Consider the following 12,315-nt stretch of genomic DNA (forward strand, 5'->3'; position numbering starts at 1 on the left):
CTAGGTCTGGGATTGCCTAGACTAATACATCATTTTAAGAAAGTATGATCAACTGTAGAAATAGGAACAGTGCCCTCCTGAATTATTGTCACCTTAGGTAAATATGAACAAAAAAGGCTGAAAAAATGTAATTGTTGTTTATCAGCTTGATCTTACATTCAAAATATCATATGAATATAACCTTTAACTGAGTTAAAATAGTTAAAAAAAAATGTATCGTCATCAAAAAAATATTATTTTATTCACAATAATTGTCACCCCTGCATTTAGTACTTTGTGCACCCTCCCTTTGCCAAGATAACAGCTCTGAGTCATCTCATATAATGTTTGATGAGGTGGGAGAACACATAGGAAGAGAACGGATTTGAGACTATTCCTCTATACAAACCCTCTCCAGATCCTTCAGAGTCCTTGGTCCTTGCTTGTGGACTCTCCTCTTCAGCTCACCCCACAGTTTTTTCAATGGGGTTTATGTCAGGGGACTGGGATGGCCACTGCAAATGCTTGATTCTATGGTCAGTGAACCATTTTCGTGTGGATTTGGAGGTATGTTTTGGATTATTGTCCAGCTAGAAGATTCAATGACGACCTAGTTTTAGCCTCCTGGCACAAGTAAAATCTTCTGGTACTTGATGGAGTCCATGATGCCATGTAACCTAACAAGGTTCCCGTGGCCTTTGGAAGTAAAAGAGTGTGGATTAGGTTCTTTTCTGCATGGCCATGGCACTTCTTACACCAAACCCTCAAAATCTCAATTTTAGTCTCATCAGATCATAGAAACTGGTTCCAATCATAGTTCCAATGGCATTTAGCAAACTCCAGCCGCTTACGTCTGTGGTTTGGAGACAGCAGAGGCTTTCTTCTGGCAACCCTTCCAAATAACTTCTTGGCATGGAGGTGGTGTCTAATTGTAGTTTTGGAGACTTGATGACCCCAAGATGTTACCAACTTCTGCAATTCTCCAACTGTGATCCTTGGAGATTTTTTGTTGCCACTTGAACCATCCTTCTCACTGTGCGTGGGGGCAAAATACACTGGCGTCCTCTTCCAGGAAGGTTCATCACAGCTCCAGGTGTTTTACATTTCTTAAGTATTGCCCTATTAGTGGAGATGGGCATTTTCAGGCGTGTAGCTCTCTACATTACCCCAGACAACAGTAGTTCATTTGACAATGGAAGAGAGCTTATGAGATTTGTTTTTGAATTTTCTCTACCTATCCCAAATGTATAAGCACTGGTAATGGCTCTACCATTCCCTCTGATAGGCTATGTTGGCCATAATACACCTATATCTCCCTGTACACCTATGAAATCATTTCAAGATGTAGGAGTGCTCAGTGTAAATACTGTGTTATACAGCCTTACAGTCGAGGGATTTTTACAGTACGCATGCTGGTAGAGAAATAAGATGTGCTGGATGGGTAATTATCTAGGCCTGACACGTTTGATTGATGAGTAGATTCAATCAAATCAAATGTTATTTGTCACATGCGCCGAATACAACCTTACAGTGAAATGCTTACCTACAAGCCCTTAACCAACAGTATATTTAATACGTTTTAAGAAAGAAAAAAGTGTTAAGTAAAAATGTATAAATGAAAGTAACAAATAATTTAACAGCAGCAGTAAAATAACAATAGCGAGGTTAGATACAGGGGGTACCGGTACAGAGTCAAAGTGCAGGGGACACAGGTTAGTCGAAGTAATTGAAGTAATATGTACATGTAGCTAGAGTTAAAGTGACTATGCATAGACAATAAACAGAGAGTAGCAGCAGCGTTAAAGAGGGGTCTGGGTAGCCCTTTGATTAGCTGCTCAGGAGTGGTATGGCTTGGGGGTAGATGCTGTTGGCTGTGTCCCTGAATTTTTTGCATTCTAGTTCAATAAATGATTAATTAAGGAAATCAATATAAGCTGACTATAGAACCTGCCAACAGTGCCTATTGTTAAAAACATGTCTGAAAATGTTCTTATCCATGTTGATCTAGCCAATCAGACAACCTTTCTTGCAAAAGAGCATCAGACATTCCTCTATTCATTCTCTATCATATTCCCCTCTATCAAATTCCTCTCTATCATATTCCTTTCCATCATATTCCACTCAATCATATTCCTCTCTACCCTCCATTTACTCCCCCCCCCCCTTTCCGTCCTCCTCATCTCAGCACAGCTCCGCTCCATCGGTTCGATTTGGAATTCAACATTTTAACAGTGCAACACTCCCCAGATTTGTGAAATGTAAACATTGTGTGTTTAAACTGTGTTATACAGTATGCCTTGACAAAAATCAAACAGAGTAAACCTTTTTTATAGATTTTTTTAATTGCATTTTTCATTGCATGCAAAAATACAGTATCCCGCCCTGCTCTCTCTCTCTAATACCCAGTCTACTCATCCATCTTCAAGCTTTCATCCTTTCCCTGCTCTTCTATCACCCTCTCAGTTCCACCTCCAGCTGGCTCCCTCTTTTTCTTCTTCTCGAGTCTCTTCCTCTCCTCTTTCCTCCTCTTTTCTCTCTTCTTCTCCTCCTTTTCTTGAATCTTTCTCTCCATCTCCAAGAACTCAGCTTGAGCTTTCTCTCTCTTTTTCAGCTCCTCAGAACACTTCTTCTCTTTCTTAATCCTGTCTTTCATCATGTCATTATGTATCTTCATCAGCCCCTCTAATCTCCTTTTCTCTGCCTTTTCCTTCTCTTTTCTTTCCTTCTCTCTCTTTTTCTGTTCTAACTTCTCCCTCTTTTTCTCAGCCTTCATGACTTTCTTCTGCTCTTTCTCTCTCTCATTCATCTCTTTCTTCTCCCACTTTTTGTTCTCCTCCTTGTTTTTCTTCTCCTTTCTCTCTTTCTCGTCATCTTTCAACTTCTTATGCAGTTTCTTATTTTTCTCTTTTTCCTTCATCTTCAAAAATGGAATTTTCTGCATGTGGTTCATGACCAGAAAGCCCACTCTTCCAAGGATGGTCTCTGCTCTCTCTGATGAAGCCATCCCATTGGAGCTCTTGGAATGGGCACAGTCCGCCTCACGCTTCAATCCCTCCCTCTGTCTCACCTCCTCCTTGACGCTCCTCTCTTCACTCTCAATATCAATGCCTATCCAATAATCCTGACAGGAAGACATTGACTCTAGATGTAATATTGTTCCAATGTGTCACATTCAATACACATTTGAGTGATCGACATACAATGATGACCTCATGGGGCACACAATTTGGAGGACAGTAATTAAGGACCTTGTTTTTTTGTATCCCCATTATATTTTACAATACCCATAGATGTTCTTCCTGGGTCCATACTAAAAGTAATACAAATGTTAATTCCATGAGCAAAGAGCAGCAAGGTTGGGGTCAATTCCAGTCAATTCAAGAAGAACTCTAAAATTCCAATTCTCTTCAATGCTTTGAATTGAAATGGAACTGACTCCCATACCTGTAAAGTAGTAGTGTAAAATAGGACACCTACCTTTGCCTCTTCCAGGGTCCAGGTCCTGGGTTCATCATTGCGGGTTGCCAGAGTTAAGTTAACATCTGGGTCCAGCTGGTGAGTGTGAGGGCAGAGATCCACCTCTTCACTAGGGCCCTTCACTTTCTGCTCTGGCTCCTTTTGGTCCTTGTCATGGATGCATCCCAGGATTGGAGGAATTGCTCGGACAGGGCTTTTATCACCTGTCAGTTCCTCTCTCTTGACAGTGGGTGCAACTGCACTTGCCTCGGTGTCAACTGAGCACTCTGTGTTGTCCTCAACTGTCTCCTCTGGCAGTTGGTGGTCGTTGTTATTGTGGATGCATGGCAGAACTGAAGGACTTTTATCTTCCCAAGTGTAAATGGCAACAGTTGCTTCTTTGTCTACTGAGAACTCTGTGTTGTCCTCAACTTTCTCCCATAGCTGTTTGTGGTCAATGCTGTGGGTGCAGGGCAGCCTAAGAGGCAGTGCTGTGGGTGCAGGAAGACTCTTATCAGCTGAAAACTCCTCTTGGAGGACAGCGGACACGGAAGCGGCAGATTCACTAGCGACTGGACACTTGTTGGTTCCCTCTACTGCCTCCTCTGGCAGTTTGTAGTCAATGTCAAAGAGCTGGGCTGCCCATCGGTTCTCTCTCTTGACATTGGCTGTGTCTGCAGTGGCCTCTTTGGCAATTTGGCACTCTGTGGCTGAAACAGCAGGCTGGGAGGTTTCCGGGACAATGAATAAATTACCAACGAAACGCTGAGCCAGTGGTGGGAGGGAGAAAGGATAGAATCTGTCCTCTTCCTTAATATTTGATATTGCCACTGGAGCAACTGAGACCTCAGTGGTTCCCTCTACTGTCTGCTGTGGTGGAATGGAGTCATCGTGATAGAAGTGTGGCAGGTATCGATGCAGCATTGAGGAAAGATGTGTATCTGTCAATAAGTCCTCTCTTTTACGAGTAGATACATCTGCTGTGGCCTCTGTGGCAACTGGGCACTCAGCAGGGACAAAGTATGAAAATACAATGAACCGCTGTGCATCCTGAGTGCGTATGGCCAATGGAGAGGGGGGATGCAACATGGTTGGTATAGGCCTCCGATTGGTGAAAGCCAGCGGTGGGAGGGAGTCAATACAGGGAGCCATGAACTCAGTGAGTGGACGGTTGGTCACATCTCTCACATTCTGTGGGAGAAAAGAAACAGACATGTTGAAAGTGATCACATTCACGACATATATATACTTTATGAGTCAACGCTATTTACTTATACATCACATATACAGTGCCTTCGGAAAGTATTCAGAACCCTTCACCTTTTCCACATTTTGTTTGGATAATCCAAGTTAGGTTGGATGGGGAGATTTTCTGCACAGCTATTTTCCGGTCTCTCCAGAGATGTTCGATCCGGTACAAGTCCAGTCTCTGGATGGGCCAATAAAGGACATTCAGAGACTTGTCCCGAAGAAACTTCTGTGTTGTCTTGGCTATGTACATAGGGTCATTGTTCTGTTGGAAGGTGACTCTTCACCACACTCTGATGTCCTGATTGTTCTGGAGCAGGTTGTCATCAAGAATTTCTCTGTACTTTGCTCTGTTCATCTTGGCCTAGATCCTGACTAGTTTCCCATTCCCTGCCATTGAAAAACATCCCCACAGCATGATGCTGCCACCACCATGCTTCACCGAAGGGGTGGTGGCAGATTTACTCCAGATGTGACCCTTGGCATTGGGGCAAAAGAGGTCAATCTTGATTTCATCAGACCAGAGCATCTTGTTTCTCATGGTCTGAGAGACTTCAGGTGCCCTTTGGCAAACTCCAAGCGGGATGTCAAGTGCCTTCTACTGAGGAGAGGCTTCCATCGGGCCACTCTGCCTTAAAGGCCTGATTGATGGAGTGCTGCAGAGATAGTTGTCCTTCTGGAAGGGTCTCCCATCTCCACAGAGGAACTCTAGAGCTCTGTCAGAGTCACCATCTGGTTCTTGGTCACCTCTCTGACCAAGGCCCTTCTCCCCCGATTGCGCAGTTTGGCTGGGCGGCCAGCTCTAGGAAGAGTCTTGGTGGTTCCAAACATCTTCCATTTAAGAATGATGGAGAACAGTGCGTTCTTGGGGACCTTCAATGTTGAGGAGAGGTTTTGAACCCTTCCCCAGATCTGTGCCTCGACACAATCCTGTTTCGGAGCTCTACGGAGAATTCCTTCAACCTCAGGTTTGTTGTTTGCTCTGACATGAACTGTAAACTGTGGGACCTTATATAGACAGGTGTGTGCCTTTCCAAATCATGTCCAATCAGTTAAAAATACAACTGGTGGATTCCAGTCATGTTGCAGAAACATCTCAAGGATGATCAGTGGAAACAGGATGAACATGAGCTAATTTCCAGTCTCATAGCAAAGGGTCTGAATACTTACGTAAAAAAGGTATTTCAACATTTCTAAAAACCTGTATTTGCTTTGTCAATATGGGGTATTGTTTGTAGATTGCTGAGAATTTGCATATATTCAATCAATTTTAAAATAAGGCTATTACGTAAAAAAAGGTAGAAAAAGTCAAGGTGTCCGAATTCTTTCCAAAGGCACTGTATATATCTGGTGTCCTCTCAGATGCTCTGCACCAGTCTGTACCAACCCTGGGTCTTCTAGCCAATGGGTTAACTCATTGTAAAAATACATGCCCCACACCCAGTATGACATTTGACATTTTAGACATCTTGCAGATGCTTTTATCCAGAACGACTTACAGTTAGTGCATTCAACTTCAGGTAACTAGGTGGGACAACCATATAATCCTGATATGAAGGTCTACGAGAGATCGCTTGGTCTAGTTATTTGTATTTTTTTAAGACAACCATAAGAACTGAGGACTATGTCCATAACAATTCTCAAACAGAGAGACAGACCCGATACAACACAAGAAAAGATGACAGACAAAATATTGTTAGCTTACAATTCAAGGCAAATCGCACATTTTGCACATTGTATTGACATGTATTTGCTTTAATCAATATTGTTCAATAGAACTCTAGTCAACTTTGTCAAAGTTGGTCTTGTTACCTCCTCAATCAGGCTTGGCATTTTCCTCGTCTCAAACCAAATCCTCTTCATCTCCTTCTCCTGCTCCCTCTGGATTTGTCTCACGAGAGCCAACCTGGCTCCCAGCTCCATCATGTAGTCTGTCTGGATCTCCCTTTCCTTCAACTGACACTCAGCCCTCCTCTGTGTCAGCGTTGAACCCTCCATGTCTTCCTCCTAGCTAACAATAACTCTGAAAAATACATAACGTTGTAGTAAGTGGCGTGTTGCTCACCAAAGAATAATGCATCTCTTTACAATGTGCACACATTTTCTTCCCATTTACTTACAATGAAGCAAGTGACAATCCTGATCCAGAGATGATTACGCAATAGGACTATCTGAATTACTAGTCAAAAGTTGGCAACTGGAAACTCGACCAAGTTCAAATTAATCACATTTTTGCCTTTCCTATCATTATGTACACAATATCCTTATGACATCATCATTGTGATGCAAGGCGTTGCCATTGGAGATGACAAGGCACAACACAGACTTTAAAAAGAAAACTTCAGTCTCCCTCCGTGCGTTACTACTGAGCCCTATCCACCCCCCCCCCCCCCCACTCCATATTGGGCCTGTTTTTCACAAAACACACTAATCACATATCATATCATTCAAAAAAGGTTTGGGGTAGAAAATGACTCTGTATCCATGCAGGACCTAACTTATTGTACAGTTTCATATATTGTATAAAACAAGGAGGTAAACACTCCAGTCTTCTCTTTGAGTGCCCCTGTGTGCACCTTCATGCAAAGAGGTCTATCAATTCAACCATTTGAAATGGATGACCATTCATTTAAGAAAAACTGATTTTCATTAGCAATTTAGCAACTACAAATTAGGAAGGTCGACTTGTTTTTTTACATAACCTTCCCTTTGGTACATATTTATTCAGATAATTGATGACAATATCAGTTGTTATTAACACAGAGAGAGGGTTTTCTTTCATCAATATAATGCATTTGCCATTAGTCTGACTCACTACAACAACTAACATGTCATCTCAGGTGTCAGGATGAACCATTTTCTCACAAAAATTGGATTCAAACAAACTGTCTCTCGTCAACAGTTTCACTTGTCACCATGATTGCATGTTAGGCCTAAATAAAAGGTCATGTAAGTACACAAGTCATATGAAAAGTAGTTATTCTACAGGAACATAGTTATACAGTAAGTTATATTACAACCTACCTCTCCAGTAAGCAGCGTGTTCTCTCTCTAATGAAATAGGACATTAATAATCTGTCAGTAGTTAGTTGAATCACTACCTTTACACTGTTCTGTTTGTCTGTACAACAGCTAACCTCCCAGAATCAGAATCTTGTGATGTCACAATGAAGGCCTCATTGCCATGACTACCCACAGAAGCTCTCATGTGTAGTCAAATGCTGGAACAATTCACTTTTTTAGCCTATGCAGCACAATCATAATTGATATTTGCATTGAATCCATGTTACCACATTTTTTATTCAAATAAAATGCTCTACCTCATATCAAATGGTTGACCATTCATAATACAGGTGTTTTGACTAATTCAAAGTCAATATGTTTTAGATATCACAACAAGCATCCAGGTTTACTTAGGTTATTTGTTTGATCTCAGCCTACCACTAATGTCAATGTTTACCAGTCAAACGTTTGGACACACCTCCTCATTCAAGGTTTTTTTCTCTTTTTTTCTACATTGTAGAATAATAGTGAAGACATCAAAACTATGAAATAACACATACAGTGAGGCAAAAAAGTATTTAGTCAGCCACCAATTGTGCAAGTTCTCCCACTTAAAAAGATGAGAGAGGCCTGTAATTTTCATCATAGGTACACTTTTTTTTAAAGTCCATATTATGGCAAGAACAGTTCAAAACAGCAAAGAGAAATGACAATCCATCATTACTTTAAGACATGAAGATCAGACAATCAGGAAAATGTCAAGAACTTTGAAAGTTCCCTCCCAACCCCTCTTGTACGCTGCTGCTACTCTGTGTTTATCATATATGCATAGTCACTTTAAATATACATTCATGTACATACTTCCTCAATTGGCCCGACCAACCAGTGCTCCCGCATATTGGCTAAACGGGTCATCTGCATTATGTCCCGCCACCCTCCACCAGTCAACCCCTATTTTACGCTACTGCTACTCTCTGTTCATCATATATGCACAGTCACTTTAATCATATCTACATGTACATACTACCTCAATCAGCCTGACTAACAGGTATGTAGCCTCGCTACTTTTATAGCCTCGCTACTGTTATTTTTCACTGTCTTTTTACTGTTGTTTTATTTCTTTACTTACCTATTGTTCACCTAATACCTTTCTTGCACTATTGGTTCGAGCCTGTAAATAAGCATTTCATAAGCTCAACACCTGTTGTATTCAGCGCACGTGACATATAAACTTTGATTTGATTTGAAGAACCATCAAGCGCTATGATGAAACTGGCTCTCATGAGATCTGCCACAGGAAAGGAAGACCCAGAGTTACCTCTGCTGCAGAGGATACGTTCATTAGAGTTACCAGCCTCATAAATTGCATTCCAAAGAAATGCTTCACAGAGTTCAAGTAACAGACACATCTCAACATCAACTGTTCAGAGGAGACTGCATGAATCAGTCCTTCATGGTCGAATTTCTGCAAAGAAACCACTACTAAAGGACACCAATAATAAGAAGAGACTTGCTTGGGCCTAGAAACACAAGAAATAGACATTAGACCAGTGGAAATCTGTCCATTTGTCTGATCAGTCCAAATTTGAGATTTTGGTTCCAACCGCTGTGTCTTTGTGAGATACAGAGTAGGTGAATTGATGATCTCCGCATATGTAGTTCCCAGCGTGAAGCATGGAGGAGGTGTGATGGTATGGAGGTGCTTTGCTGGTGACACTGTCTGGGATTTATTTAGAATTCAAGCACACTTAACCGGCATGGCTACCACAGCATTCTGCAGCGATCCGCCATCCCATCTGGTTTGCACTTAGTGGAACTCTCATTTGTTTTCAACAGGACAATAACCCAACACACCTCCAGGCTGTGTAAGGGCTATTTGAACAAGAATGAGAGGGATGAGTGCTGCATCAGATGACCTGGCCTCCACAATCACCCGACCTCAACCCAATTGAGATGGTTTGGGATGAGTTTGACCAACAAGTGCTCAGCATATGTGGGAACTCCTTCAAGACTGTTGGAAAAGCATTCCAGGTGAAGCTGGTTGAGAGATCGCCAAAAGTGTACAAAGCTGACATCAAGGCAACGGGTGGCAACTTTGAAGAATCTCAAATATGTAATATATTTTGATTTGTTAATTATAGATAAAACGTATCGGTGCTCATTGGCCATTGGACATAAACATTAAGTTGGATATCGCAAACTCAACAATGAGTGGTTTGGAAGGAATCAGTGGCTAACTGCAAGCATTACAATGCAAACATTAGCCTGCTATACACTGGAGTGGCTGTGTAGTCCCAAGTCTAAGATTAAGGGTCTCTTTTCCTAGTTTAAAATCATAAACATTCAACATTGGCCATGCTGTCAATGAAGCCTTATTTGTGCCGCGTTCAAAACAACTGCTAACTCGGAACTGCAAAATCTGACTTTAGTAAGTTCAAGACATCTGGGAACTCGGGAAAAATGAGCTACGACTGGGAAAATACGTTTTGAACTTTCATCCAGCTCAGAATTGTACATTCGGAACTCAGGCCTCATTCTAGAGCTACGACCTGAAGATCACCGCCCCACCGTCTTGTTCAAGTGAGCACAGCACAACAAGGTGAGTCCAAAAATGTATTGTATGCTGCTACATAAATTACGTAATATGGCAGAGATATATATATATACTGTAGCTAAGAAAGTAAGCTGTTAGCAGACCATGTGCCTCACCGAATGAATGAACTATTCCACTACCAGACAAGGCTTTGCTGATAGCCAGGTGCAGCAGTGGTACTGATGTTGAGACTCTGCTTTTGGGACAGCTTTATGTAGGCTCTAACAGTATGTGGGCACCATCTTTCACCGTTATAGTGCAATTAATGTATTGTTTAGTGTTGTATTGTGTAGTGATTTTGTTGGCATGCATCCAACATTTTTTCTTTTCTTTGCCCCACCAAGATATACAAACTAAAATCATCACTCATCATATTCCCTGTATTTTATTCCCCTCTATCATATTCTGGGAATTATATTCCCCTCTATCCTTTTCCCTCTATCATATTTCCCTCTATCATATTTCCCTCTATCATATTCCCTCTATCATATTCCCCTCTATCATATTCCCTCTATCATATTCCTTCTATCATATTCCCTCTATCATTTTCCTTATATATCATATTACCCTCTATCATATTCCTCTCCAACATTTTCCCTCTATCATAATGCCTCTATCATATTCTTAAATATCATATTAAACTCGATCACAATCCTCTCTATCATTTTCCCCTCTATCATATTCCTCTCTTTGATTTTCCGCTCTATCAAATTCCTTCTATCATACTACCCGCTATAATTTTTACGATACATCATAATCCCCTCTATCATATTCCTCTCTGTCACGAGGGTCTAGGTGTGTAAGGAAGAATCAGGTTCAGAGAGCAGAGAGTTCCAAAGGAAGAAGTGCACTTTAATTCGGGACCAAAAGCAATGCCCACAACACAGTGCGCGGAATTTTCTTATATTTCTCTATATCATGTTCCCCTCCATCATATTCCCCTCTATCATATTCCCCTATATCATATTCCTCTCATTCATATTCCTCTTGTCACGAATATTACCGACGTTGGCTCCCATTCTGGTTCAGGTGGCGCTCAGAGGTCGTCGTCGCCGGTCTACTAGCAGCCACCGATCCTTTGTTCTGTGTTCGTTTGTTTTTGTCTAATTGGTTTCACCTGTTCCTGGTTTGGTTGTTACGGTGGGGTTATTTAAGTTTGTTTAGCCCACTTATGTTTGTGCGGGCTTGTTCTACTGTATTTGTGAGAGGTGTTAGAAATTTTGTTGGGTTTTTTCGCTGTCCTGGTATTTTACCTAAGGGTACTATTTGTTTTAATAGTTACGCCTGTGTTGGGTAAATACTATTTTGTTATTTTGATTTTGGACATTAAAGCCTGTTTTTCCCGCATCCTTTGCTCTCTGCGCCTGACTCCACACACATTCACTCATTGAGCGTTACAGAAGCCCGCACCATAACATGGAGTCAGCAGGAGCAGCGACCACCCCTATCCCCACGATGGAGGAGAGAGTCCTTCATCACACGTCCATCCTCCATCGCATCGGATCAGCGATGGATCAAATGATGGAGAGAATGGAATGTTGGGAGAGGAGTGGTCTCCCAACTACCCCACCTACCCTCCCACCAGCAACTCTGCCATCTCCCCCAGCGGAATCCGGTCCCAGCGCTCTGCGCATTACGCCTCCGAGGTAGTACGATGGAGCAGTGGCGGGGTGCCAGGGATTCCTACTCCAACTAGACCTCTACCTGGCCACCGTTCGGCCGGCTCCCTCGGACGAGGAGAGCGTGAGTGTCCTCGTCTCTTGCCTTACGGGTAGAGCCCTGGAGTGGGCCAATGCTGTCTGGAACGGGCCCGACTCAGCGAGGGGCAACTACCCGGAGTTCCCCCGCCGTTTCTGGGCCGTGTTCGATCACCCTCCGGAGTGCCGAGCGGCGGGTGAGAGGTTGTTCCATCTCAGGCAGGGGACGAGGAGCGCGCAGGACTTCGCGCTGGATTTCCGGACCTTAGCCGCTGGAGCAGGGTGGAACAACAGAGCCCTGATAGACCATTACAGGTGTAGCCTGAGAGAGGACGTCCG

The 12,315-nt window shown here is 42.5% G+C and overlaps 1 protein-coding gene and 1 long non-coding RNA gene across 2 annotated transcripts; both read right to left on the minus strand.

Annotated features, from left to right (window-relative positions):
- Positions 1–2,276: 2,276 nt before the first annotated feature.
- On the minus strand, positions 2,277–4,081 carry LOC135541694 (DNA ligase 1-like). The gene is made up of 3 exons (XM_064968007.1): positions 4,078–4,081; positions 3,457–4,040; positions 2,277–3,100 (listed from the first exon to the last, which is right to left on the minus strand). Exons 1-3 carry the CDS (start codon positions 4,079–4,081, stop codon positions 2,387–2,389), a joined length of 1,302 nt encoding a protein of 433 aa, XP_064824079.1. The 3' UTR covers positions 2,277–2,386.
- A 235-nt stretch (positions 4,082–4,316) lies between these two features.
- On the minus strand, positions 4,317–7,804 carry LOC135541204 (uncharacterized). Its single transcript, XR_010455937.1, has 3 exons — positions 7,708–7,804; positions 6,496–6,706; positions 4,317–4,626 (listed from the first exon to the last, which is right to left on the minus strand). It is a non-coding gene; the product is annotated as an uncharacterized LOC135541204 (long non-coding RNA).
- Between the last annotated feature and the right edge of the window lie 4,511 nt (positions 7,805–12,315).

This window comes from Oncorhynchus masou, chromosome 6, assembly GCF_036934945.1.
Source record: "Oncorhynchus masou masou isolate Uvic2021 chromosome 6, UVic_Omas_1.1, whole genome shotgun sequence".
Taxonomy (NCBI): domain Eukaryota; kingdom Metazoa; phylum Chordata; class Actinopteri; order Salmoniformes; family Salmonidae; genus Oncorhynchus; species Oncorhynchus masou.